This window comes from Chanos chanos, chromosome 2 (genome assembly GCF_902362185.1).
Source record: "Chanos chanos chromosome 2, fChaCha1.1, whole genome shotgun sequence".
NCBI classification, from domain to species: Eukaryota; Metazoa; Chordata; class Actinopteri; order Gonorynchiformes; family Chanidae; genus Chanos; species Chanos chanos.
Genome location: NC_044496.1, coordinates 54,596,107 through 54,620,435, shown reverse-complemented (window position 1 = coordinate 54,620,435; position 24,329 = coordinate 54,596,107). Strand labels below are relative to the sequence as shown.

Genomic DNA, 24,329 nt, shown 5'->3' with positions numbered 1-24,329 from the left:
ACAAGTAAGAGACATCAATTCTATCATATTTAACGAGTCTTAAGAGACAGAGCGTGAGGCCTTGTGCAGCAAATGAAATAAAACATTTCACTCTGTTAACAGTATTCTCTGTGTGTCCTTACTCCATGACGGTCTCAGTAGCAAGGATTTACCTGAAAAGAAGCAGCTGTTTATTTCAAAGCTTTACCAGTCCAATCGGCAAACTGTACAAAACAAGATAGTAATGATAGTGAAGCAGCACGATACTGTGATGCTGATGGAGGAGACCCAGATTTGGTCAACGTGTTCTTTTTCTCCCAGCCTGTTCAGAAGGATCTGCTAATTCGGTTTCACCTGCGTAGCCACCGATGTCTCTCCGTGCTTGTTTTTGGCTGTGCAGATGTATTTGCCAAAGTCAATGGTTTCCACGTCATCCACCGTGAGAACGCTCTGGGAGATGCGCGTGGTGTACCTGACCCCTCTGTTTATCAACCGCCAAGAGTCATGGACGCTCTCTGGCCGCAGGCCCTGGAAACAAGCAGCAAGAGAGAGGTATGTAAAGGAGATCATGAAGAAGAAGAAGAAGAAGAAGAAGAAGAAGAAGAAGAAGAAAATGATTTGGGCAGAAATGCGGAAAAGAAAGTGGGTCTGGGAAGTTGTGGTTTTGGCTAGAGTCAGAGTTTGTTCGAGATACTATCGGTACTTGATCATGAACAAGTGTATGGTCAAAGGGTCCACGACACTGGTTGATGACTGGTGTCTTGAACAATACACCTCAAGTATAATTTGGAATGGTGAGGGGGATGCTTTGAATGAAGCTGAATCTGTGTAAGGAGACTTTTCAGAATGTTTGGAATCACTGTGGAGATTTCACATTGTTAAGATTTTGAGCATTTCCCTGACTCAACTGTCACCGTGTGACAGAAAGTTGTCAGATATATTCAGTTACTTCTCTCTCTAAAACATGGAGAATGACAGTGCACTCACCTGGCCAGGGAAGGTCCAGTAGAAGTTAACTTCCATCTCAGGTTCTCCCAGGACTGTGCAAGTGACGTTAAAAATGTCACCTCCACTAACAGAATTGGAGGAGGCTTCAACGGTCGCAAAGGGTGGACCACCAGGCACTGAAAGGGAAAGACAGAGAACAGTTCTGAAGGAAATCGCAAATAAATCGACACATCTTTTATTATTGAGCTTCTCCTCTCATCCCCTTCCCACCGCAGGCCACAATAGCCACCTCACCCTTCCTCAGACTCATCAACCTAAAACCAACCTTTCTCCTCAGACAAAACAACTGACCCTTCAACAACTCGTTCTCAGTTTTAGGCTTTCTGTCCACCATCTCTGTGCGCTCTTACCCTCGACATAGAGTAGCTGGTATTTGGTGGAGACTTGTGGTGTGGGTTTGGCAGTGCTGTTAGCCTTGCAGTAAAAGGCTCCCTTATGCTCTGGGCTGGGGTTTTGGAAGATGAAGCCCTTTTGGGGATCGTAGGAGATTAGGTTCCCATCCGCAGGGACCTCTTCTGCCGGCACCTCCCTGTGTAGCGATACTTTGGCCTGAGGAGTGGTCACCCGACAGGGCACAATGGCAGGCTTGTCAGGCCGCATGTAGACAATGTCAAAGTGAATGGCAGAGGGTACAAACAACTCTTCTTTGTCTGGACAGAGAAGGGCAAATGATTAATATTGATTAATATTTTCTGATAACTGTGACTGACAGAGATATTTTGTAATATTAGGTATGAAGTAAACAAATAGTGATAACACCGATACAGTTGAGTGTCTCCACCAAATGCATGAAAATATGTGAGGAGATTAATGATGTCGGTGGGATGTTCCAGCGAGACAATCTCACCGGTAAAGTAAATGTAGGTGGCAGAAATACGGTCAGGGTCCTTTTCACATTCATCGCCATCGCACAGAATGACCCAGCAGCTGTACTCCCCCGTGTCAGCAGCAGAGGGCGACGTCAAGATCAACTGACTGTACTTTTCATGTTGCTTGATGCTGAAATGATCAACATGAACCAAAAACATTAAGTTGACAAACTCATTTGTAGAGGAGAACACGACTCACTACAGCCGACATTAGTTGGCCTTTTAGCTAGCCTCTCACAATGGGGTGTTTACCTCAGACGAGTATCGTTGAAAGTGTCTAGATAAGACGGATAAGCCCAGCCAATTTTAGTCCCCTTGCACCGCAGTTCCAGGGCTTTTCCAGGGTTCAAGGAAATGGTCTCACCAAGTCGGAGAAATCGGCCTTTGTCCAGGACCTGGGTGAGAATGGACTGGCCCTTAACAGGGACCTCCTTCTCCTTTATTTTAGGATAACGGACTTTGACCCGTCTGCGTCCAGGCCTGATGCGGTTCTCTCCCGCTTCCTTCTTCCGTTTGATCTGTTGGCAGACGCCTAGGTTGGAAAAAGTCAGGAGCATATGATGAATCAATAGAATATTGACAAATCACAATCAATGGATACCATTTATCCCAATCCAACATGTGTGTGGGGATGTATATGCGCAGGCATCTGTTTCATAAAGAGCCAGACCCCTTCCTGGCTTTAAGAACCAAAATGTCTTTGAGACAATGCCAGGTGTACCATGCAGCATTGCTGAATAGGGAGAATCATCTTTTACTCTAGACCCACCAAAGCATACTTTTTTTCTTCTTCTTCTTCTTCTTCTTCATCTTCTGGGCTCTTTCTCAACAAGTTCCAGTCTCACATGTGAAACTGATCAGATAGTGTTAGCTAGCCAATCCTAATAACATTGCTCTTTCTTATCCTCAAGCTTAAAGATAAGGTCCACCAACATTTTTTTTTGCTTTTTGGCTTTATTTTTGTTCTGTCTTGAGAACTGTTTCACAGTTTTATTGGTGCAAGTTCACTGCATTCCACTGAGAGTGGTAGCCAGTTTAGTCTAATTCATTCACGTCAGGTATGCGTGTAATGATCAGGTATGTGTGGATTTTAGAGCTAAAATATTAAAATTCACATATATTCAAGTCATAACTACAAAAGTATAGGCGGTAGATTATTTTGACACATACATTCAACTAACATATTTTTTTATAGTTGTAAAATATTTGTGAGGATAAAATCATTTACTTAAAATTTTTTTGTCAAACTGTTTTTTTTATTTAATCACAACAGTCTACAGACCTGAAATAATATGCTTTGATTTGAAATATGTATGTCACATGGACTCCTCTTGTTTACAGCTGCGGATGCTGACCTTACCCAAAAAAAGGATTTGTTTTTAGATAAGAATAATTAAGAACTTATGAACCTCCCATCTCATTTAGCCATGGTTTTCCAAACAATATCAGAGCTACAAATGAACAACAAATGCCGTCAATACGACATAGTGTATTGAAATGTGAATGCAATGCAGAATCTTTCCCAGAATCCTAATGGTTTCCTCAGATATTGATCAGAGAATTTAGGTTAGAGAGTGCACTGTCATTTCCCATGGCATATGTGTCTGATTTCCCTCACTGTCCCAATCAGTTACTTTCTCCAGTGTCAGCATAACGCCAGTGAAAGAAAGAGAGAGAGAGAGAGAGAAAGAAATAGAGAGAGAGAGAGAGACAGAGAGACAGAGAGAGAGAGAGAGAGAGGGGCTGCCTCTCCATCTGGAAAGCTTTTTAAATTTCCAACTCCCAGCTGTACAAACAGCCACACAGGAAATATGCTTTTCATTCTCTTTACTCAGTGCAAAATGTGCAAAACAGACCAAATCTTCATGCTGGTAGTCTTTGCCATCTCTCTCCCTGTGTTTGTATGCTTTTCATAGATTATTATGTCTACGAGTATTGTTTGGTGGACTGTTATTTTGGATGTTTGAGCGATATTCATTAGAGCTACGTCAAAACGTCGGTAAATGTGCTTTTATGTGCAAAGTCACAATCTTTGAAGTGTTTGACAAATCGTGAACGCCCGTTGTTGGAACCGTTTGCATTTCCTAACACTCACCTGTCCTCCAATTTGAAAACGATGAGACTTTTTGTCAGCACATTTTTTTTACGGAAGAAAGAATGCACAGAAACAAAGAGTAATGCATACGGCTCAGAATTTGCATGTAGTATTTAAATTTGGTCCGGCGGAGCTCCTGCGTTTCTGAAACACAATACCTGCAGGGGGCAGGATAAGCATGACAGGAACAAATTAACGAAGAGTTACTGCTATCACTAAAGTTACGCTGAGTCTGTCTTAACTGGCATTAACTCGCTTTAGTTCCCCCAACACACACACACACACACGCACACATACACACATACAGAAGCTTATCTGGTATCCTCATTTTCTATACCAATATCAAATCACCACTGGTAGATCATCCAAGCCATCCGCACGCCCACAAACACCACCTCAAGACACAGAGAAGAATTTTGGGAAATGAATAAAGTCTGATTATAAGTGCCAGAGCAGAAGAAAACAAAGAGAGAGAGAGAGACAGAGAGATGCTCACCATTTTGGAGTTCCGCACACAGTAGCACCAATGTGAGAGAGATCCAGATCCTCATGGTGTCTGAAGCAGAACGTTCGAGGCCCAAGGAGCAGTGCTAGAACTCTGCATGCACCAACAGGCGTTGGTACATTACATGTTCCATTCTTAGTGGAAAAACAAGGGATCCCCCCAGTCAGTCCAGCTCACCCACCCCTTCGGAGTTACAGATCTCCAAACTCTAGCACCATCTACTGGCCTACGAAAGCCCTCCGTCTTAAATGACTTTAACAGGGGTTTTTACAAAGCATTATTGTTTCGCACGAGGATATTAAAGATTCGTAAAACATTTAATATACTCATATAAAGTTCAGAAATTTGGTCCCAAGAACCCAGCAAAGTGGTTTTATAACCTCGATGAGTGAAATGACACTTTCTCCTCCAGAATAACAAGAACTCCCTCACACTTAAATCTTTTAAACAGAGGCACAGTCGTGCGAGGGCCAGGCTTTCTGTAGCATTTTAGAAGCTAGTTGTGACTTTGGAGTTCAGTTTGTCTGTAATATGTGCCAATGGTCACGACACATGGTAGCCCAAGTTCAAAACCTCAAAACAGCATCCTCTTCTTCTGAAACAATGATTAAAGTAAGGAATTTGTTGTTAAAAAAGTGAATTGAATGCACCACTTTTGAAATGGGTAAAAGTAAAGCGAAGGATGAGGACAAAAGAAGGAGAGAAAACCTCCCTGTACGAAACAGATCTTCAGCATTCTTTTGCTTAACCTCAAGTCATCTAGGACAAACATTCAGACTCACTTTATTTAGATGTTTTGACGCTTGCGCTCCAAAAAAAATTCCCAATATCAATGTTCCTGCACAAGATACAAGCCACAAGACAAGGAGACTTAAAAACTGAAAACAGAAACATTTATTGACAACAATTGCAGTTAGTAGAAAATTATGACAAAAGATTTTTTTTTTTTGCCATTGCAGAACATCTGTTTTGAGTAATACTCTGTTAAGACGACGTGTTTTTGCCACTAGTCTCACCAAAACCAAATCAGACAAGCAAAATCAAATGAGAATCAAATTGTTTAAGATCAGCAAAGAACAGGACCAACTTGATTAAATGATAGATGTTAATCAGCAAAAACTGTACAAAATATATGTCTCTGGTTAGAGCAGTTTAGGGTCTTCAAGTGTTCTGGTATTCAAGACCCAGAGAAGCACATGTACACAAAAAATGAACTCAAGTCTCACACATACACACATACATGAAAGCATTATTCATATCCATGTTCTCCATGTAAACACATTTGTAAAACATTTTAAAACTTTTTTGTGTACTTGATTACAACAGGAAAAAAAGATTAAAAAAATAAAAGGAAAACATCATAACAAGGGATATCATACTGTTAGCATCACATCAAACCCACCTTCGCATAATAGCGCTGGCTAAAGAAGGTCGGATTATCTTAATACTGAATCCAAAAATAGACATTTTTGTCTGTTTGCCATGAAAGACATGACTTTGGTCATACAAAGATGGATTGTTGCGTTAGGGATTAGATCACCTCTATAAGTGACAGACTAATTAAAGACAGTTCACATCATCAAGTCTATATATCTCCAACATCTCAACAGAGAAATACTGTCTGTACACAGTGACTGTGTTACACTTCTGCTGATAATAGTCATTCACTGGTAATGAAAAGGAAATTTATCAAAATATTCTATCAATAAAACTAAAGAAAGAGTTAAAAATGCTAAAAAGAACTGTGAATATTTCAAACACAAAAGATTGCATTATTTTGTTTTTTTTAAAAGTGTAACATTAATTGTATCAAGTGTACAAAATAGGAATTGATTCCAGAAAAGTATGAAAACATAAAAAGTTACCAACATGTTCTCTAGATATTCTAAAATAAGTCAATTGCTCTCTAAGTGAAATTTTACTACATGAAAATAGGACACAGTGAATTAATATCTAAAAGACACAAAATACACTAAAAATACAGTTGCAAGACAACGAGTTCAGACAAAAACGCAAGTTAAAAAGAAGAGAGACTACATATGCACCGTCCTCAAAATTCATCAGCTAATGAAACTCTTTGGGATTATTGTGGCACATTTATCTATGAAAAAATACATACTGACATACTGTTTTGTACGAATCAACGCTTTTTGTGCCTAAATACAGAGTCAAAGATGATGTGTATGGATCACTACGACGGCACTGTGTACGCTGCGTTTTTTGAGCGAATCAGAGACGATATTTCAACAGCGCTCAGCTGCAGGGACGCTGAATTATAACAACGGTTGCTTTAATGATGTGGGAGGTGAATGACTCGCTGGCTTGTTGCAAATTTTTTCTCTTCATTTCCTAAAACAGTCTGAGGGCTTTGAACGGATCTTCTCTAACACTGAACGGTCTTTTCCGGAAGGTTAAATCGCTCAATACTGCTGCCCTTCCCCATCAATTTCTTTTTCTGCGACGCAAAGCCCTGTTTTTGCCTCTGGCGTTCAGTACTGTGCCACACACCATAACCAAAATAAATGAGGAAGCCTAGAAGAGAGACGAAGAGAGAGAGAGAAGTAGAGAGATAGAAAGAACAAAAATAATGATTTTAATTCATTAATATTTAAACAAAAGTCCCTTTCTAAATTCTGAGCTCATTTCATTATATTCACCTCTCCCATCCACACACTTGTAATCAAAGTGGGAAAGAGAGAGAGAGAGAGAGAGAGAGAGAGAAAGAGAGAGGGAGAGAGAGAGAGAGAGAGAGAGAGAGAGGGAGAAAGAGAGAGAGAGAGAGAGAGAGAGAGAGAAAGAAAAAGTGAGGGAGGCAATGTGTTGAGCATCAGCACTTTGAGCACGACTACATGTGTAACAGACCCTCAGCACGTACCCACAGCCATCCAGACGGAGAATCGTATCCACGTGTCCACGCTCAGCTGGACCATGAGGTAAACATTGACAAATATACTCAAGATGGGCAGAAATGGTAAGAGGGGAACCTGTCGAGCACAAAAACACACACAGAGTCAAACATCTGCCAAAACACTCATCAATACCGGGAACCAGAGGGGAACTGGTGGGGCAAAAGAGGCACTCTGGCAGGTCCGGTTTGCTTTGCACAATGAGACCCTGAGGCTTGAAACTCACACACATTACGCTGTACGTGCTCTAATGCTGTACCAATGCCTGTACCATTGCATTAACTAGGCTTTATAAATGCTTTACGCGGTTGCGTTGTATTGTTCTGTAATCCTCGGCTCCGTTCACCTACCATAAATGAGACCTTCTTGTGCGTCTGGGGCTGTCTACAAATGACGAAGACACAGCCAATGAAGATCACGCTGCAGGCAGCCAACGTCCCAAGGATCCAAGGCTTCAAGTCGAGAATGGCTTGGCTACAATACGTCGTCAGAGCGCTGACAACACACACCGCAATCACTGCAAACCCAGAAACATGCACATACATATTCAACACTGACAGCAATACATATATGTATAAGACGTTGATAGCAAATGTTTGTTTGGTTTAGGAAATCAATGTAAACAGATCCGGGGAAGACAATGGCTGTGATGCCAAGTTAACAAAAAGACCCTTCTCTGTTCTTCACCTAAATGGGGCAATGTCCCCAAGATAAAGCAAATAAGGCTAAGATCACATTTAGTCGCATTTGAATCGTCGTATTCAATTAGTCAAACGCTCTTGAATGAGACGCAAATCCATTTCAATGGCGCTTCAAATTTGCATGCCCGAGAAAGACTGGCTGGGGCTATCATGTCGTATCAGATCATTCGTGGGGCGCGTACCTATCACGCCGACGGCCATGTTAACCACAGAGGAGGACTGTTCAGTAGGCAGGATGGAGGGATGGAGCAGAGAGTGCAGTGTCATCCCTCTGTCCTTCAGCATGTTGAGATGAGATTCAGACTCCGTCAGCTCGGACTCCGGCCCCTCTTCCCTCTCTCCGTTCGTCATCCTGGGCCTCTCGTCCACGGCGTCCGGCTGGTACCTGTAACCCAGTGCGTTAGCAACATACATGCATGACCCGTAGCTTAATAGAGATGATCGTATGAATGCTAATTCTTCGATATCTGAAATTGCAGTCTGGTAGATCACCGCAGAAAACCTCCTGGATGAAAACTGAAACATTGTATGAACGCCACCATTTTTTCTTTCTTTCGTTCTTTCTTTCTTAACCTGAACAAATGTAATATGTCGCTGCCATCGTAAAAGATGGCTTTTGCCTGCAAAAGAACCAAGGCACCGCTATTCATGTTCTATGTTCTATTTGTCAAATGACCAAAATATCGAATCTTATCACTTAAACATTTTAACTATAGAATGATATTACTAAATTCATTTTCAAAGATTACATATAACCACTAGATGGCACAAGGTAAACACCTGTGGAACACATCTGACTTGCAGCAGATTAAGTAGAACACAAAAACCGGGTTGCACCAGTTTGGAGCAGTTGGCGTTATTTGAGGGAGACCACTGTACACAAAGTGTAACCATATTTGTGAGCACTACATATGCCAATATCTCAACAACTTCTCATAGGTCAGCAGGCTTTCTCTCCGTGTTTACTCAACACGCTGAAAGACGTCTTTGTGCCTCTACAAGACGTGTGTACTTCTGGTCAATGCCCAAAAAAATGTATAAAAATGACTTTTTCTGAGCACTGAATTTCTTTTCCGACTAAAAAATGAGCTTGTCTGAAGTTGAGTAAACATGACAGAGAACTAAAGAGGTCACTGGGTTTTTACACAATAACTGTATTCAGAACAGTTGCATCATAGATCTTCAGTAATTTAGTGGTATAAACTAGATGTTTCTTTGGGCAGGTAATGATTTTCACGATATTCTCAACTCGTGATTGCACCTTGGCAGTGTCACCTAGACAATAAATCAATTTCCTCTCATTAGTCATATTCCATGGTCATAGTCATGCATTTTGAGTATTTTTTTTCTGTGGGGAGACTTCTTTTGTTTGTTTGTTTGTTTTTAGGGAACTGAATGTCGCAGAAGGAGGTCACTGATACTCACCTGAGAATCAGAACACATGTTGCCACCAGAGAGTAGGCCAGTAATGTTCCAATGGACATCATGTCCACCAGGGCTTTCAGGTCAAACAGGAAGGCCATGATTGCTTTGGGACAGCACAAAACAGGTCAATATCTGCCCACAATTGTCTAATCTAACACGTCAAAACACTGAGCATGATTTCAAAAAATGTCAGACATTTAAAGAGCATTCTCACAAACACGGTTACACGGACAAACACGCTGCGTTGCTATGACAACCGAACAAAGCATGCATCACCAACACAAAAAAAATTATCACCCATATACACCAGTCAGATGCAAGAAACAGTGTTTTAAACAGTCTTAAACACTGCTTTTAAAAACATATGTAGGAAGCATTATAAGAGCATGTTTAATAACAGTGGGATAATAGTTTATCGGATTCTTTTTTAAAACAACGTTACTTGAAAGCAGTATTATTTGAAACACAGAGTTATTTGATTCCTTTTCAAACACAGAAAACCTTTTTTGATGCATTCCACCAAAGTTTTCTGCTTCACACAGCTTCACTGTGACATGTAAAGAATGAACTTCTGTGCGATTTTTGCAATAACGAATTTCAAGAGAATGCAGTGAGTCCTGATCTGCACGGCGACAGATGAGGCTCAAAGGGATCGCCGGGGGTGCAGTCTTATACAATGCCTCAACGCAGATAGGAACAGGTGACTCAGTTTGCACTCTGCATGTCGGCTTTGAACAACAACAAAAAACCTAAGGGCTTCGGTCTGGTCCCAGCATACGACCTCAGCAGGGCTTCCTGAACCAAACTCCGACCCCTCTCCCTCGACCTCTGACCTACTACTCCCTCCTCTGCCCTCCCACGCACCCCGACCCTTCTCTCTGTCATCTCACGTCCTGCAGCCATCAAAGCCTTGAGCTCTACGGTGACCTCTTCACTAAGGACGCACGGGGGAGTCTTCCGCCTCAGCTGCCATTAAGCTGTAGACAGATCATATACTGTACATTCGAGGTAAAAAAACCAAAAAAAAAAAACGTGACCAGAAATGTGCTCCGGACTGAGCCGGCTGTTCAGCTGGGACAATACCATCACTGAATATGGAACTGGTAAAAACCAACTATTGCTTGACATTTCCAGAACGACTCTGGTTAAGTTAAGGATACTGGTGTGATGAGGGAATGCTGTACTGTGTGCACAATGCAATGCTACCTCTCTGTACAACACTAGCATATTTACTGAGAACCTCATATATTACTTATGTAAGCAAGCTGCGTGCTGGAGCCTGTCTTTTATATTCATACGAGATCAAATATAAATGCCTTCCTAACGACTCTGAAGCGGAGAACCTGGCGTCTGCGATGTAAACTGTCAGATCCAAAAGCCTTCACACGCTAATGATCGCTTCTTAATTTGTGTCACCATGGTAACCACACCATTGTCACGTCATGCACCCGCCACCAGTGAAATCTCATGCATGCGCACACACACCACACCACACCACACCGCAGCCTCCACCCCAGGCAGGAAAGCACCCCAAAGAAAAGCACACCACAGGTTCGATCCATGCCTTTCCTCTTACCGGCGGTGGTGCCCGCTGCCATGGTGGCAGCCACTGGCGATTGGCGCTTACTCACTTTGGAAAGAAACTTAAACAGAATGCCATCTCGAGCCATGGCAAAGAGAATGCGAGGAAGGGGGAACATGGAGCCCAAAAGGCTAGAAACAACAACAAAAACAAAAACAAAAATGGGGGCAGGGGAGGGGGAAGGGGAGGGGGGGGGTCATGATTCAAACACAGGGCATTCTAGAAAGGGAAAAAAAAGAACATTTTAGACACTTCAGGCAACCATGAAAGAGTGAGGATTCATCTAAATTCTTAGCAGTTTCCACATGTCTGCACGAAACGCAATCGAATTCCATAGACGTTTTTGATGGCGCTCTGCCTGTATACAGGTCTTCGCTCTTTTGCTATCCTGGACTCACGTTAGGCTTTGTTGTAAAATGCAGCCCTCGTTTTCACAGTTGCCTGGTTGAACAGTTTGGCACACAGTTTTCACGTTTTCTTCCCCCACCCCCTCCCTCCTCCCCAGCTCTCACCTGCGACTACGCCGGAGCTCATTGTGGCAATAAGTGGGGTCTTCGTCTTAGGATTGATTCGGGCTAACACTTTGAAAAGCACCCCATCCTCAGCCATTGCATAGATTACACGTGGCATTGGGAAAATCGAGCCGAGCAAGCTGCATGTAGGGGGGGGGGGGAGGGGGGAGCAGAGACATGCACAGGACCAATAACGTTAGTTAGGCACCCCCCCCCCCCCCCCGTCACAACAGCGGCAGACTTCACCGTAGCGACAGAAAACAATTACACACACTGTAGACTCTGTCTCAAACCGACCTCTTTCTTTATAGTGCATCAAAAAAAAAAAAAAAAAAGCCAACATTTCAGTATTTGTACACTACAAAAGATTATAGTGACCGTTTTGAGACAAGACACACAAAGTCACAGGTCTTTTTTTTTCTTTATAGAAACTTCCTCCAAGGCCTCATCGCTGCAGCGTGGCACTGTCACACAGACAGGTACTTACTTTACACTTATGCCTGGTATTGTTTAATGGCATGAAGAGTTTTCATTACTTTGGCAATCTTTGGAAATTGTTCAAAACATAATTATTGGGTTTTTGACTTTTGATAATGTTAACATAAGGCATTGGAGGTTGAATTAATCACAACAGGAAAAGAGAGAGACAAACACCACGCATGCTTAAATTTTGTTCTGGAAGAGTACAATACCCACCAAAGTAATGTCTCCCACTTCAGTAAACTAGCAGAATTTTGGTCCTTTTTCTAGGAAGCCAATTATGCAGTCATTGAGTTTAGCCATGGGAATCAATCCAAACAAAAAGGCCCCAAAGTAACATCTTTTAACTTCTGTAGAAGTTAAAAGAACGATATTACCTATCAGATCATTTCTTCTCAAGGCTCTTACGACCCTAAAGCACTCCTGGCCCAGCGTTACTCTTGTTCTCTCCATTCATATTCAGTGGTGATCTAAAACCAGCTACGCACATGCTAAATGCTGCTGTGTTGCTCCAGTACGCCTCTCCCGCTGTGAGACGATGGGGAGCTGTGAGGAGCGTTAGCGGTGTGAAGTTACCTGGTTGACAGGGCACAGAGAGATCCTGCCGCCACTACGTATTTTGCGGGCGACCAGCCAACATACTCAAAGGCCACAGGGAGGGGACTGCTCAAATCCAGGAGGTAGTACGGCATCATGAGGGTGAGGGCCGCGGACACGCCAAAGTAAGCCAGGAAACAGACCAGCAAGGAAACCACTATACCCACAGGAATTGCCTTCTGTGGATTCTTTACCTCCTCACCTGATCAGCGGAAATAGAGTACATTATAATAATCAAAGATTATATCTCAAAGCAACATGCATCATTTCTGCACTGTCCTATCTTATTTTAACATAACGAGGGTTTTTAAGTATTTTGCCTGTTTGCACACGCATGTGTATGAAGTAATACAAATAAGCATTCCACCTTATACTAAGTGTTTCTAGGACCTGTGTACTTACACATCAACAACCTAAGTCATTTTAATACAACCACTTTGTAGGAATACATGAATATATACAATTCACACCTGAGGAACCCAGGTAAATAAGAATGTTTATTAATTACTGTTTAGGTCAAGCTGCTGCCCCAAGTGCAGTTGGAAACATTTTCTTACTCAGGTGAGCAAAAAGGCATCATCTGAGGAGTGTTGTTACACTTGTAACAGGGCTGTTGTAACACTTGTAACATGTGTTCAATGCTTTTCCATTCTCAGAACGCGAAAACGAATGTGTGTAGTAGTTTCCACGCATCTGAAGACAATTAGAGTTGACATAACAGTCTAACCTGTAGTTGCGATGCAGTCAAACCCAACAAAAGCGTAAAAGCAGGTTGCTGCTCCAGCCAGAGTCCCGCTAAAGCCGTAAGGCAAAAATCCACCCACGCCATAATCACTGGTGACATTATCAGCGTAAGACAGATTCCTGTGGCAAGAGTCACAAAAGAGAGAATTACATAATAGCTTTCAACTCATTATCACATTTGAAATGCCAGTAGACAGCTTAGCGCTGATACAGTCTGCTGTGTGATACAGTTGTGACTTACATATATTCACTGAGCTGACTAGCGCATCCACTCATTTATAATTATCTCCGTCTGTGTTAAAGGTCAATTGTTTTTGGAGTAACTTCAATGTTTAGACAAGCAGTCAGATAAGAGAAAAAAATGAGAAGTGAGAAAAATTTCTCACCTTTGGTACGAAGAGCAAGTTCTCACCTTGTGACGACAGTGACATTTATGAGATACTCCTCTGAGATATTCCAGTTGAGAGGATCTCCCTTGACAAACCCCGAGATGATGACGAATATTAGCACCAACACATTTACAGCTGTGAAAATTTTGTTAACCCATGCTGACTCCTTGACTCCAAATGACAGTAGACCTAAAGAAGAGTATGAGCATTCAGCAAAAGTCAGAACTGATAAAAAAAAAATAATAATAATAATAAAAATAAACAGGCATTCTTCAAGGTCATTCACTTCCAAACCTTTCTTTTTTTAATTTTTGCTCTCCAGCGTATCCTCAGTGATTCTGACTTAGAGAAGGACAAGAAATTCCCTGGCTGAAACATACACACACCTTGACATAACTATCCTTGATTAGTCTGGTAAGTTAATATCTGACTGGACGCCTTTGATATTCACTCTGTAGTAGCTCTTGTTGTGTGACCTTAGCTGATGGGACTCACAGTAGACACAGAATGATTCTCTTACTCACATTTTAATATTTTGGCAGTACGTTTTACATTTACGACAGACGAAACCTACAAAGCAACAGATTCACCAGAACATTCCGTGAGGTCTACATCGTGTTCCGTCTTCCGTATCACGCAACAGTTTGAAAAACATCCTAAGTTAATCAAATAAAAAAAAAAAAAAGATGGGCGCAAACACAGGGTCCAGGGATCCACACACACACAAGGCTATGCATTCACAGTCATACTCATTACATGCCCTCTCTGCCATGTGATTGCATCTCCTTCTTTTCCAACAAACAAACACACCACGCTCTGCCATCTCTGATTAAATTTAAGAGGGGCAGGAAAAAAAACCTTTGCCCATATCAGTGATAGCAGTCAAATGTGCTCATGATTTCATAATTTCGGTATCATGTCAGGTAAAACTAAAACAGACATAGGCTTGTACATAACGCATAATGACACCCGTATTTCATATTTGATCATCGTGAATTGCTGTCAGAGGTTTCATAATTAACCCTGTGTGCACAGACGAGTGCTTTTTCCATCTTTATTATGAACTTTGCTGCTGGTCAGCTATTACGCTCAAAACCTCAGGGTAGTATTACAGAAGCTGTCTTGGTGCTTGATTCAGTGTACGTAGAAGACAACAGGACTTTAGGGCAGGGCTACCGTGGTGAATCCAAAGGCTCTATCATGCCGTACCTGAAAGCAGTAAAATGAGGCAAACTGCAAAAAAGTCGGGGTACTCGGCCAGGCCAGGCAAGCTCATTCTGAAGTATGTCTTGCCAAACTGCCCGATATGTCCCCCAATGAGCTCATCAAATGTTCCACTCCAGGCACGTGCAACACTCGAGGTCCCTGTAGAGGAAATGTCAGCACGTCACATTGCACGAATGTATACAGCAGGCCTCTACGTAGAAAGAAATAGGTGGAATATATAGAAAGGTTACACAAATTGTGTTCCATTACATTTGGTCCTGTCATGTGGGTTAAGTTACGTTATGTTAAGTTACATAAGGTAGCACTGCATTTGGTTCTGTTATGCAGGATATATTTGGTTACACTAGGTTACATTAGGTCAGGTTACATGATGTAACGTTATGTTACATTACGTTACGCTGCGTTGCGTCATGATACGATACAATACGATACGATACGGTACGATACGTTACATTGTGCATTGTGTGCACTGCATTACTTTACGTTGTGTTACATTGCATTACGCTATGTTACATTATGATACATTACGTTACAGTACAGTACAGTACAGTACAGTGCAAGACAGTACAGTACAAAAAATTACTCACAAACAACATTTATTTCTTTTGTGCTCACCTATTACATATGAGAGGATGAGGTTCCAGCCAGTGATGAAGGCCCAGATTTCCCCCACCGTCACATAGCTGTACAAGTACGCAGAGCCTGTCTTGGGGACCCGAGCTCCGAACTCAGCATAGCACAGGCCAGCCATTACTGAGGCCAGGGCAGCAATGAGGAAGGACACCACAATGCTCGGACCAGAGTTACCCTTAGCGACCTCTCCAGCCAGCACATACACGCCGGCTCCCAGCGTGCTGCCCACTCCCAGGGCAATGAGGTCTATTGTGGAGAGACAGCGGCACAGTTTGGAGTCCTCAAGGCAATCCATGTCCACCACCTTCCTCCGAACCAGGGAGCGGCCAAACGACACCACGTGACCCAGCATTCTTTCAGGTGAGGAACACTGACCAAAACCAGAGTGACATTAACGAACACGATCAAGCATTCTCCAATGAGTAAAAGACGGGAACAGGTAGGAGAAAATGAGTGGGAGAGTGGGAGAGGACGACTGAAAGAGTGACTAAACAACAGAGAGAGATGCACATAAGAAAAAAAGAGACAGACACAAAAACAGAGAGAGATCAGAAAATAGATTCAAATCGAATACTTTTCTGCAACATATTCATACACTACATTATTAAATCTGTTAAACAGTGCTTAGGCAGTTGTTCCCCTGACTTGGTTTTACATGGTTAAAAAAAATGGCTCAGTCTTCACAGACACAAAGGTTTTTTTCATTAAAGATTTTAGAATTTTGCATAAAGTAAGCAGCAATTCAACAAGAACTAATGAGCAGCGTTATCAGGCACCAGCACGGAGGTGCGAACACTGTCGAGACTCGCACATATATTTATTTACTGCGTTGGCACATACTCAGCGTAAGTCATAAAAATAGTGCCATGCTTTCACACCCTGTTTTCTTTGGCATAAGTCAGCAACCCCAGAACTGACACAGCCACACACACAGGTCCAGTCAACTTTACTAAATGCTGCAAAATTCTTGAGCAGGTGTCTGCACAGTAAGTGCAGTCGTTTTCATGTATACAGTTATAGATTGCTAAAAGAGGAGTGAAAAGGTTTAAGGGAATTTATGAACTGTGACTCTCTCTCATCGAAGTAAAATACTAACACTCCAACTGGGATCATGCACTACAGACTCATGTTCTGTGGAAGTGCAGTGCTAGAACTGCCTGGACATGCTCTACAGCAAACTCTAAGTCAACTCGTAGATCCAGTTTCACATGTAAGCTTAAATATTGTAACTCCTCAGAGTTCCTTGAGGTCTATTCACTAAAAGGCATGAAAGACACTCTTTAGACTCTTAACAGGAACTGAGTACCATAAACTATGCATTGTTATCTATTAAATGGGTTGAGGTTGGGTTTTTTTTTCCCACATATCATGAGAGAATTCTGTCTGTTCTCTTATTTGACAGGTAATTAACATGACAATACCCAGGGTGCTTTAAGACTTGGAAAACTACAGTATTAGTTGCGTAACAGACACAGGGAGCAGACTGACATGGTTTTCCTTCAGTGTCTTCAGGCTAGTCAGCCCATCTTACACTTCAGCTCTGACAGTCACTTCACTGCATGTTTCACCACAAATTCCATTCTTTAATCTCAACAGTGTTACTTAGCTTAGCTGATGCAAATTTCCACACACTACTATTATCCATAAAATGTAACTCCTGCGTTAAGATCACAGATTACTGCTTACAAATTTCTAATGACTACTAAAAAAATCGCTTCAAAACACCAGATTCAATATCAAACGTGAATAATAATGCAAAAAAAAGGGGGGGAGGCTGAGTGATTGGGTTTTATGTGTTCAGTGACATCTCAGTAATAATCTAATGTAGGCTGCATTTTAAAAAAAAACAAATGAATTGTTAAGAAGAGAAGAAGAAGTACTTTATTGTAGTACTTTATTAAGCTGCGCTCGATCTATAATAAAGAGTCAGTACATGTGCACGATTACAATCAGACAACACTGTGATTTGACTACAAGAAAAAAGCGTGCGCCGTGACATCAATCAACCCGGAGATTGCCAAAAAAAAAAAAAAACCCCAACGTGATCGCGGATGACCGCTTACCTGTTCAAATGAGCCAACCGGACAGTTAATCACAGAGTCGGAAAAGTGATGTCACGTGAGAAGAGCCCTGCGGCGCGCGCTTCAGAGGGAAAGCCGTGAGAGAGTCCACCGGGCGGTCCAAGGATCATGGCACGTTTTCTCAGGTTCAGGGACGGTTGGGTCACGCTCTGTCTAAAACCGCTTCTCTGGGTCTACCATGTCCCTCCTCAAGCTCCAACAATCAAATGCTCGCTCCTGACATGTCGAACCAAAAAAAGACTACTATGTTTACTCCTCCCTTCATTCTACCCCTGCTGGACCTTAACTTGCTCTGCCCCCCGATGGCTTGACTCAAGAGGCCAGTCTGATCCCAATCCTGCAGCTGTGCAACCCCAGAGGGGGTGGGAGGGAAAGAGAGAGAGAGAGAGGGGCAGGACTTTATGTCACTTTGGTCAGATGGAGGCAGTGTTGCGCTAACATATCCAGAGTTTAAGGTCACTCCAGGGCCCCAGGGAGAAACGCAGTAATTTCCCTGTGCGTGCATGCGTGCGTGTGTGTGTGTGTGTGTGTGTGTGTGTGTGTGTGTGTGTGTGTGCGCGTGTGCGTGTGTGTGCATGTGTGTGTTGTGAGAAAAGAACATTAAAATGTTCTTGCTTTGTAAAGCACTCAGAGTAGGGGAAAAGAATTATCAAGGAGGTTGCCTGTTTTATGGTATTACATCTGTACCTGAAGATCCATGACCAAGGTAAAAACTTGAAGTTAGCTGACCAGTACTGATCAAGGCATTATATGTTAGCTGAACTTTGTCAGGTGCACAGAACATCAAGCAACAGAACCAGTAACATCAACAGGTTCTTCTCCAGGCAATGTCTCCAGGAGATCAAGAGCACTTTTACTTTTACCAAGATCTAACACTGTGTGTGCATGTGTGTGTGTGTGCGTGTGCGTGTTTGCATGTGCAAGTGCGTGTGTGTGTGTGTACGCATGCATGCACACGAGCATATGTGCGTGTGTGCGTGTGTGTGTAAGTAAGTGAGCGGGTGCATGCATGCATGTTTGGGGGGGGTGTACAGGTGAAACCATTTCTCCACCTTATTTTTCTTCTTAAAAAACGCTCTTTCTAATGTATGCACGGCCCAAAGAGTCCCAGCTGCCCAAGTACTTACTGACCGCTGATAAATGATTAAGCAACTGACATTGACAAACATTGAAACAGACACTTCTGTTTGCCCAACGCAGCATGGACCAGTCGCTAAAAGCATGGCCACTGATTGGCCAGGGGAGGGTGGAGGAACCTTGGCAAGTAAGGGGCTCTTATGGAAGATTTTGTTCTCCTGTGCAGCTCAGGTTGACCATAAAGAAATTGGATCAATAAACTGCTGTCGTATAGCTCTTGGAGAAAGAGAGAGTATGAAACAAATAAACTTAAATAAACCTTAATGAATAACTCGATGACTCAGGGCTTCCAAAGACCTGGCACGGAGACGGCTGTAATTTATAAATCATCATCGTCATCAATTCATTATACAAAATATTAGAAAGCTCAGTGAACAGACCGTGTTTGGCGTCTCATAAGCTTTATTTTACACTGTTTTTGACCACACTTGTCCCAGTTCTCTATTAGCTCAAAGCCTGACTGCTGTATCCGTCCAATGCGTCCCCCTTAAATGCCACACTGAAAAGTAAAAGCTGCTCTTAATGGATGGGTGAACTAGAGCCTTCACTGCAAACACACACACACACACACACACACACACACACACACAAAAAAAAAAAAAGCCTTTTGAGTTCTTCAGTGAATATTTGGTTAAAGCGTTAAAGTCTTTTCTTTGTCTCGAATCGCATTAATCTAAGGTACGGTCTGATGGATTAACGTGTCTGTTAAAACATATAGTGCCTGTCAAAAGCCTGCCAAAGCGTCAGGCAAAAGTATACTGACAGTCTAGCCAAACTACCTACCAAAAAAAGATAAAAAAAAAAATGCTGTTTGGTCTATTTTTGTACACACTGGCGTGACCTTAAAAGATAGCCAGTTCTTTTTGTGACTTGGACTGTATCATGAGACTTTGAGCTATGATTTAAAAAAAAAGAGAAAAAAAAAGGTCTGGCATGTCTCACAGTCCTTTCAAAAGAGCCCCTCTTCTGGGCACAAAATAATGACCGGTCCAAAAACCCCATTGCACTGTCACTTAGCCAAAGTAGCCAGGCCTACAAGAAACAAGGGGCCTTTGAAAACTGAGCAAATAAAGCCAAACTACGACTTTCACCAGTTCTAAATGAAGCCTGACAATATTGATATGCTGCTTCAGATTCATGCCTACTATTCTTTTCCCATCCAAAAAAAAAACCCTCTCTCTCTCTCTCTCTCTCGCTCCCCTTTCAAAAACATGCATTGCTCCAACTGACGCACCGCAAAGATATTCTTACCACAGAACTGCAGAGAGCAGCCTTCCCCACAGACACAAACCTGAATCTGTAATATTTGAAAGCTACTGAATACAGTGTCGAACACAAACTGACCTGGTTGTGCAATGAACATTGCCAAAAGATTAAACACTGTTTGTCAAGAGGGTACCTCGCAGAAAATGTTTGAGTCACTGATAGAACTGATGATGGTGCAAACAAACACCCCCCCCCCCCCCCCCCCAAAAAAAGAAACGACCTAGATGACCAATAACCCGTGTGCAAAAATGCGAACTCATATGTAAAAGCACCTGTACCTGTTGCACAGTCTGAGGTAAACTTCAGTCATGCAACCTCTAAAATCTCGCAATGCTGTCCGCTATCTGTATTTGTCTAACAAAACAAACATCTTTCTTTACTGTGAACGTCATAGTGTATCTGAGGTAATACATCATAGGCTGATGCAATGACAGCTGATCGTGTCACAAAAGTTCATCTACCATGATTTACTCTGTAAAGAGAAAAAAAAAAATATTGTAATGTCAAGCACGACATCAAAGCATAACAATAAAACATTTCAACAAATTCAAAGAAGTTATGTCTTCGCCAAGAACTGTGTGTAGCTGAGTCTCAGTCCTTTTTAAGCAAGCCACTAGCAGATTAAATGTCTAGACTTCACCAAGCGCTCCTTCCCCTTGTAAAAATGAAACATCCAGACAGATTAGTTCCAAGAAACTGAGCCACCAAAGAGAACATCTTCCACGCAGCGACACTGATTCAAGTCAACCTACAGTGAAGAATAATTAGCTGACAAAATAATCATTTACGATAAATACCAAAGTCCAGACAATATCTTTACATTTATATCAAAGAAGGATAACTGGGACATGACTCATTAATTTACCAATGAATAATTTTGATGATATTAATTATGGGAGCTCAATCAATGGATAGAGAACAACCAAGGTAGCATCTTAAAACAAGTAATGTAGTAACCATAAATGCATCAACGGCTTCTAGTGATCCAAAACTAAGACCCCATTCACTTCCAATGACCATTTTACGTTTTTATTTCCTTAAATAACAGAGGGAGAACTTTGTCTGCAGGTATGAGGCTTTCCTTTAAAGGCCACATCACATTGAGAAAATAACCAAGTAACATACTTTTAGACCTTAAAAAGTAAAAACCGACATTGTTTTGGGACAAAGTCCTCCTTTGGTTATCCAGCTTACAACAGAACACTGCCCCCTTCCTTAATGAACCCATACTCCTTGAGAAGAGAGATGTTTTCTCTACTGTTTAATGATGGACATCTGAAGCCTTATCCCTGGTGCTGAGACCGCTCACCTGTCCTCCAGCACTCCTGGGTCTGTGTAATGCTCTCTTTATTAAAAACCACTAAATGCTGTACTTTCTTATTATTCTGCTCCTATTAGGGAGCAGAACGTCTGATGAAAAATGTGCCTCTGGGGGGGGGGGGGTCTTTTTAAAAAAATGCTCTGACAAAACTTATTTCCTTTGGTCTTCTTACAGTAAGAAATTCATATGACCGAACTCAGTTACTCTTCAGACAATATCCTTCCAAAGGTACATAGTCAGCCATCCTTTTAAATTCAAACTGCAATATTCTTCAACTTCGTCTCCAACTGTGTAAATTCAGTACTGGCTCTACAAATAAGCAGTTAATATTTCCCTCATCCTCAGGCAGAAAGTACTACTTGTGGAACTACCTCCACAGTGATATAAAATGTGAGTATAGCGATATGAATACATACCGTGATATGAAATATACACTCATACTCATATAGCATAGCTTCAAAAGAAAGCCAACAATGTTTTCTATAATTGTCGTATGGCTCATCGTGACAGTTTTGGATCTGATACAGAAGAGAGGGAATTTGAGAGCATAATATTTACAGTGATTAGATGGGGACATACACATTTAGTTCCATCATTAGCTTAACTTTTAAACGAACTGGAATGTGTGTATGTTGGGTTCCGTGAAATTAGGATTTGTTTGCTTGTTTGTTTGTTCTGAGGAAGATTCAGTGACCTAGAACTTAGGTGCCAGCGCTGGCCGGGGTCACTGATGCAAGTATTCTCATGAGATTCTTCATAAAAATACAAATGATGAATGTTGCTGTCCTTGGTCAAGGCAAATAAAAGGAAATTTCAAAATATGGGGGCCACGTTTGTTTGCGGTCAATATGAGAAAGGTCACATTCAGTCAATCATTCCTTTACAACCATCATAAACCCACAGAGCTTTATTAAATCACAGCAGGTTTTACAATGTACAAACCTGCAATAACAAGCCCATATGCCTCCTTTTTTAATAACAAAGGTAATACTCAAGCATCAGGTGTGATGCCCCATAAAAAACTGTAGCAGGGTTTCCCTATGATGAACACCTTCAAACGGTGACACTGTTTGTCCCCTTGAGAAATACAATGGCAAATGTGTTCTCTTCTGCTACTAAGCACTGTGCATGGTAGGGTCAATGCAGTTAATGACTGAATATTCATTTTCACACGTGCCAGTGGGTAGAAAGAAAGACAGAAAGATGTAGGAAAGTCACAGCGTTATATATTGACAAGTCAGGTCTCTGTTTCCTGAAACACCACAGTGAATCTAAAGAGGCAGAGGCCATTCTGTTTGGTTTCCGAAGGCATCACCGAGGCCTGACAGGCGTGTGATTGAGGGCTGTCAAGCATTAGTAACTCAATCACTTCTGCTCAGTTTAACTGAAAAGTTTTACTGTTTTTCTGGTTGTCCAAGGTGTACAGACAGATGGCCCCCGACTTATTTTGGGAATCACTCTGATAAAGGAAATACGTTTCTGTGTAAACTCTAATCTTTCCACTGTCTTTCGGTTCTTTAAAAATATTCAGATGGGATGTTGAAATTTGTTCAGAAGTTCAATGATGCGGTTAAATTGTTGAACTGTGCGCCAGAGAAACACTTGTTTACCAAATATGCCCAAGACTCTACCGAATTTGTCACGTTTCAAGGCAATTCCGTGAGCACACTGTTTAGTTGTGACTACAACATGAAACGCAGTTTCGGCAATACACTGGTTGATCGTACAGGTACCTGTCTTACAACGGCGAATGATAGGATGAGTTCGTTTTATAGGTGTAACGGTCGTCGAGATTTTACCAAGTAATGTTCTGCGTTGCTCTTTGCTTTTCCCTTGATTTTTCATCTCACAACTAAGTAACGTTAATTCTCAAGTGTTCAGACTGGGCATTTAACATTCCGAGTATTAAACATTAGGTTTTGGCTTCCCATATGTTGCCAACCTCAGCAGTGAAATGTGCGTTCTCTTTTGGGGTGAACTTGTCAACAACACCATACAAAACAAAACAGTCGCATCTGTAGCCTGCAGAATCCGCAATCCAATAAATTTAAGGAGAAAAAATGTCTGTAAGTAATCTGATTTTTAACAGTAACCTGATAGATACGTGGTCCTATTAGAGAGATTAAGTTTGATACTTACTCTAATAGTGTCAAATGCGTACCTTCTGCAGATCCTATCGAATTTCACCTACGTGCCTTCACCTTGAATTAAAAAATCTAATCAGCAGTAGTTATCTCCGTGCGCAAGAGTAACAAATTGGGCGGGAGTTACAGTTTCCGAGGTGTGACCTGACCATTCTGACAACTAGCCCGACGTTAACATACTTGACAACGAGGCTACGTCTAAGTGTGAGAATATGCGAATTAACCCTGAGTGTTTAATTTCAGGTATTTAAATCGAAAAACACATGTATTTTCATTATTATTCAGAAGCTGTTCTCAGCTTCAAATGAATACCTAGACTGAATTTGTTGAAACTAATGTCTTAGAAATCGATTGCTATAAATCTGATATAGCCTATGTAGATTTCCAACCCCAACTCATAGTAACGTCATAATATGAGATTGTGATAGAAACAAAAAATCTCACCATGCAAACGACCCTCCCCCTCTTCCCCAGAGAACTTTGCCTCCCCTTTTCCTCACATTTTACAATTTATTGCGCACTTTCACTTTTGTTTAAGAACTTTTGGAGTCCTCTGATACTGATAGTACCATTCTCACCATGGGCAACTGTATCCTGGTCTGATCCCACGTTGTTACTTTTTTACAGGAAAACAACAGAACAAAAAATAAATAAATATTTTTAAATAATGTTCGTTATTGATTGAGATTTTAAGACTCCGTCCTCACGCACATACATAGTGTGCACAC

General features: G+C 41.7%; 2 protein-coding genes across 6 annotated transcripts; both read right to left on the bottom strand.

Moving 5' to 3' along the window:
* Positions 1–318: 318 nt before the first annotated feature.
* On the bottom strand, positions 319–4,502 carry pdgfrl (platelet-derived growth factor receptor-like). Its single transcript, XM_030766848.1, has 6 exons — positions 4,448–4,502; positions 2,109–2,388; positions 1,835–1,986; positions 1,338–1,637; positions 967–1,103; positions 319–507 (listed from the first exon to the last, which is right to left on the bottom strand). Exons 1-6 carry the CDS (start codon positions 4,500–4,502, stop codon positions 319–321), a joined length of 1,113 nt encoding a protein of 370 aa, XP_030622708.1.
* An 825-nt stretch (positions 4,503–5,327) lies between these two features.
* On the bottom strand, positions 5,328–23,954 carry slc7a2 (solute carrier family 7 member 2). Of its 5 annotated transcripts, none has more exons than XM_030764998.1 (13): positions 23,597–23,953; positions 17,716–18,076; positions 15,635–16,022; positions 15,002–15,157; positions 13,816–13,981; positions 13,387–13,523; positions 12,639–12,861; positions 11,583–11,722; positions 9,489–9,591; positions 8,246–8,448; positions 7,713–7,879; positions 7,332–7,440; positions 5,328–6,988 (listed from the first exon to the last, which is right to left on the bottom strand). In XM_030764998.1, exons 3-13 carry the CDS (start codon positions 16,002–16,004, stop codon positions 6,840–6,842), a joined length of 1,923 nt encoding a protein of 640 aa, XP_030620858.1. In that variant the 5' UTR covers positions 16,005–16,022; positions 17,716–18,076; positions 23,597–23,953; the 3' UTR covers positions 5,328–6,839. The 5 variants fall into 5 exon arrangements, with proteins under 5 accessions (XP_030620858.1, XP_030620861.1, XP_030620860.1 ...); XM_030765001.1 differs by having other exon boundaries at positions 17,716–17,949; XM_030765000.1 differs by lacking the exon at positions 23,597–23,953 and adding an exon at positions 20,122–20,313.
* Between the last annotated feature and the right edge of the window lie 375 nt (positions 23,955–24,329).

What these genes read in the sequence shown, in the direction of transcription:
- slc7a2 (XM_030765002.1), bottom strand. Translation starts at nt 16,004, where the DNA reads ATGCTGGGTCACGTGGTGTCGTTTGGCCGCTCCCTGGTTCGGAGGAAG. An exon ending in GAGCTCCGGCGTAGTCGCAG is followed by an intron (nt 9,592 to 11,582) that starts GTGAGAGCTGGG and finishes GCTGTCCCAAAG; the next exon opens with CAATCATGGCCTTCCTGTTT. An exon ending in CATGGCCGTCGGCGTGATAG is followed by an intron (nt 7,880 to 8,245) that starts GTACGCGCCCCA and finishes CTGGGTTTGCAG; the next exon opens with TGATTGCGGTGTGTGTTGTC.
- pdgfrl (XM_030766848.1), bottom strand. Translation starts at nt 4,502, where the DNA reads ATGAGGATCTGGATCTCTCTCACATTGGTGCTACTGTGTGCGGAACTC. An exon ending in TTCAACGATACTCGTCTGAG is followed by an intron (nt 1,987 to 2,108) that starts GTAAACACCCCA and finishes TGATCATTTCAG; the next exon opens with CATCAAGCAACATGAAAAGT. An exon ending in CACCTACATTTACTTTACCG is followed by an intron (nt 1,638 to 1,834) that starts GTGAGATTGTCT and finishes TTCTCTGTCCAG; the next exon opens with ACAAAGAAGAGTTGTTTGTA.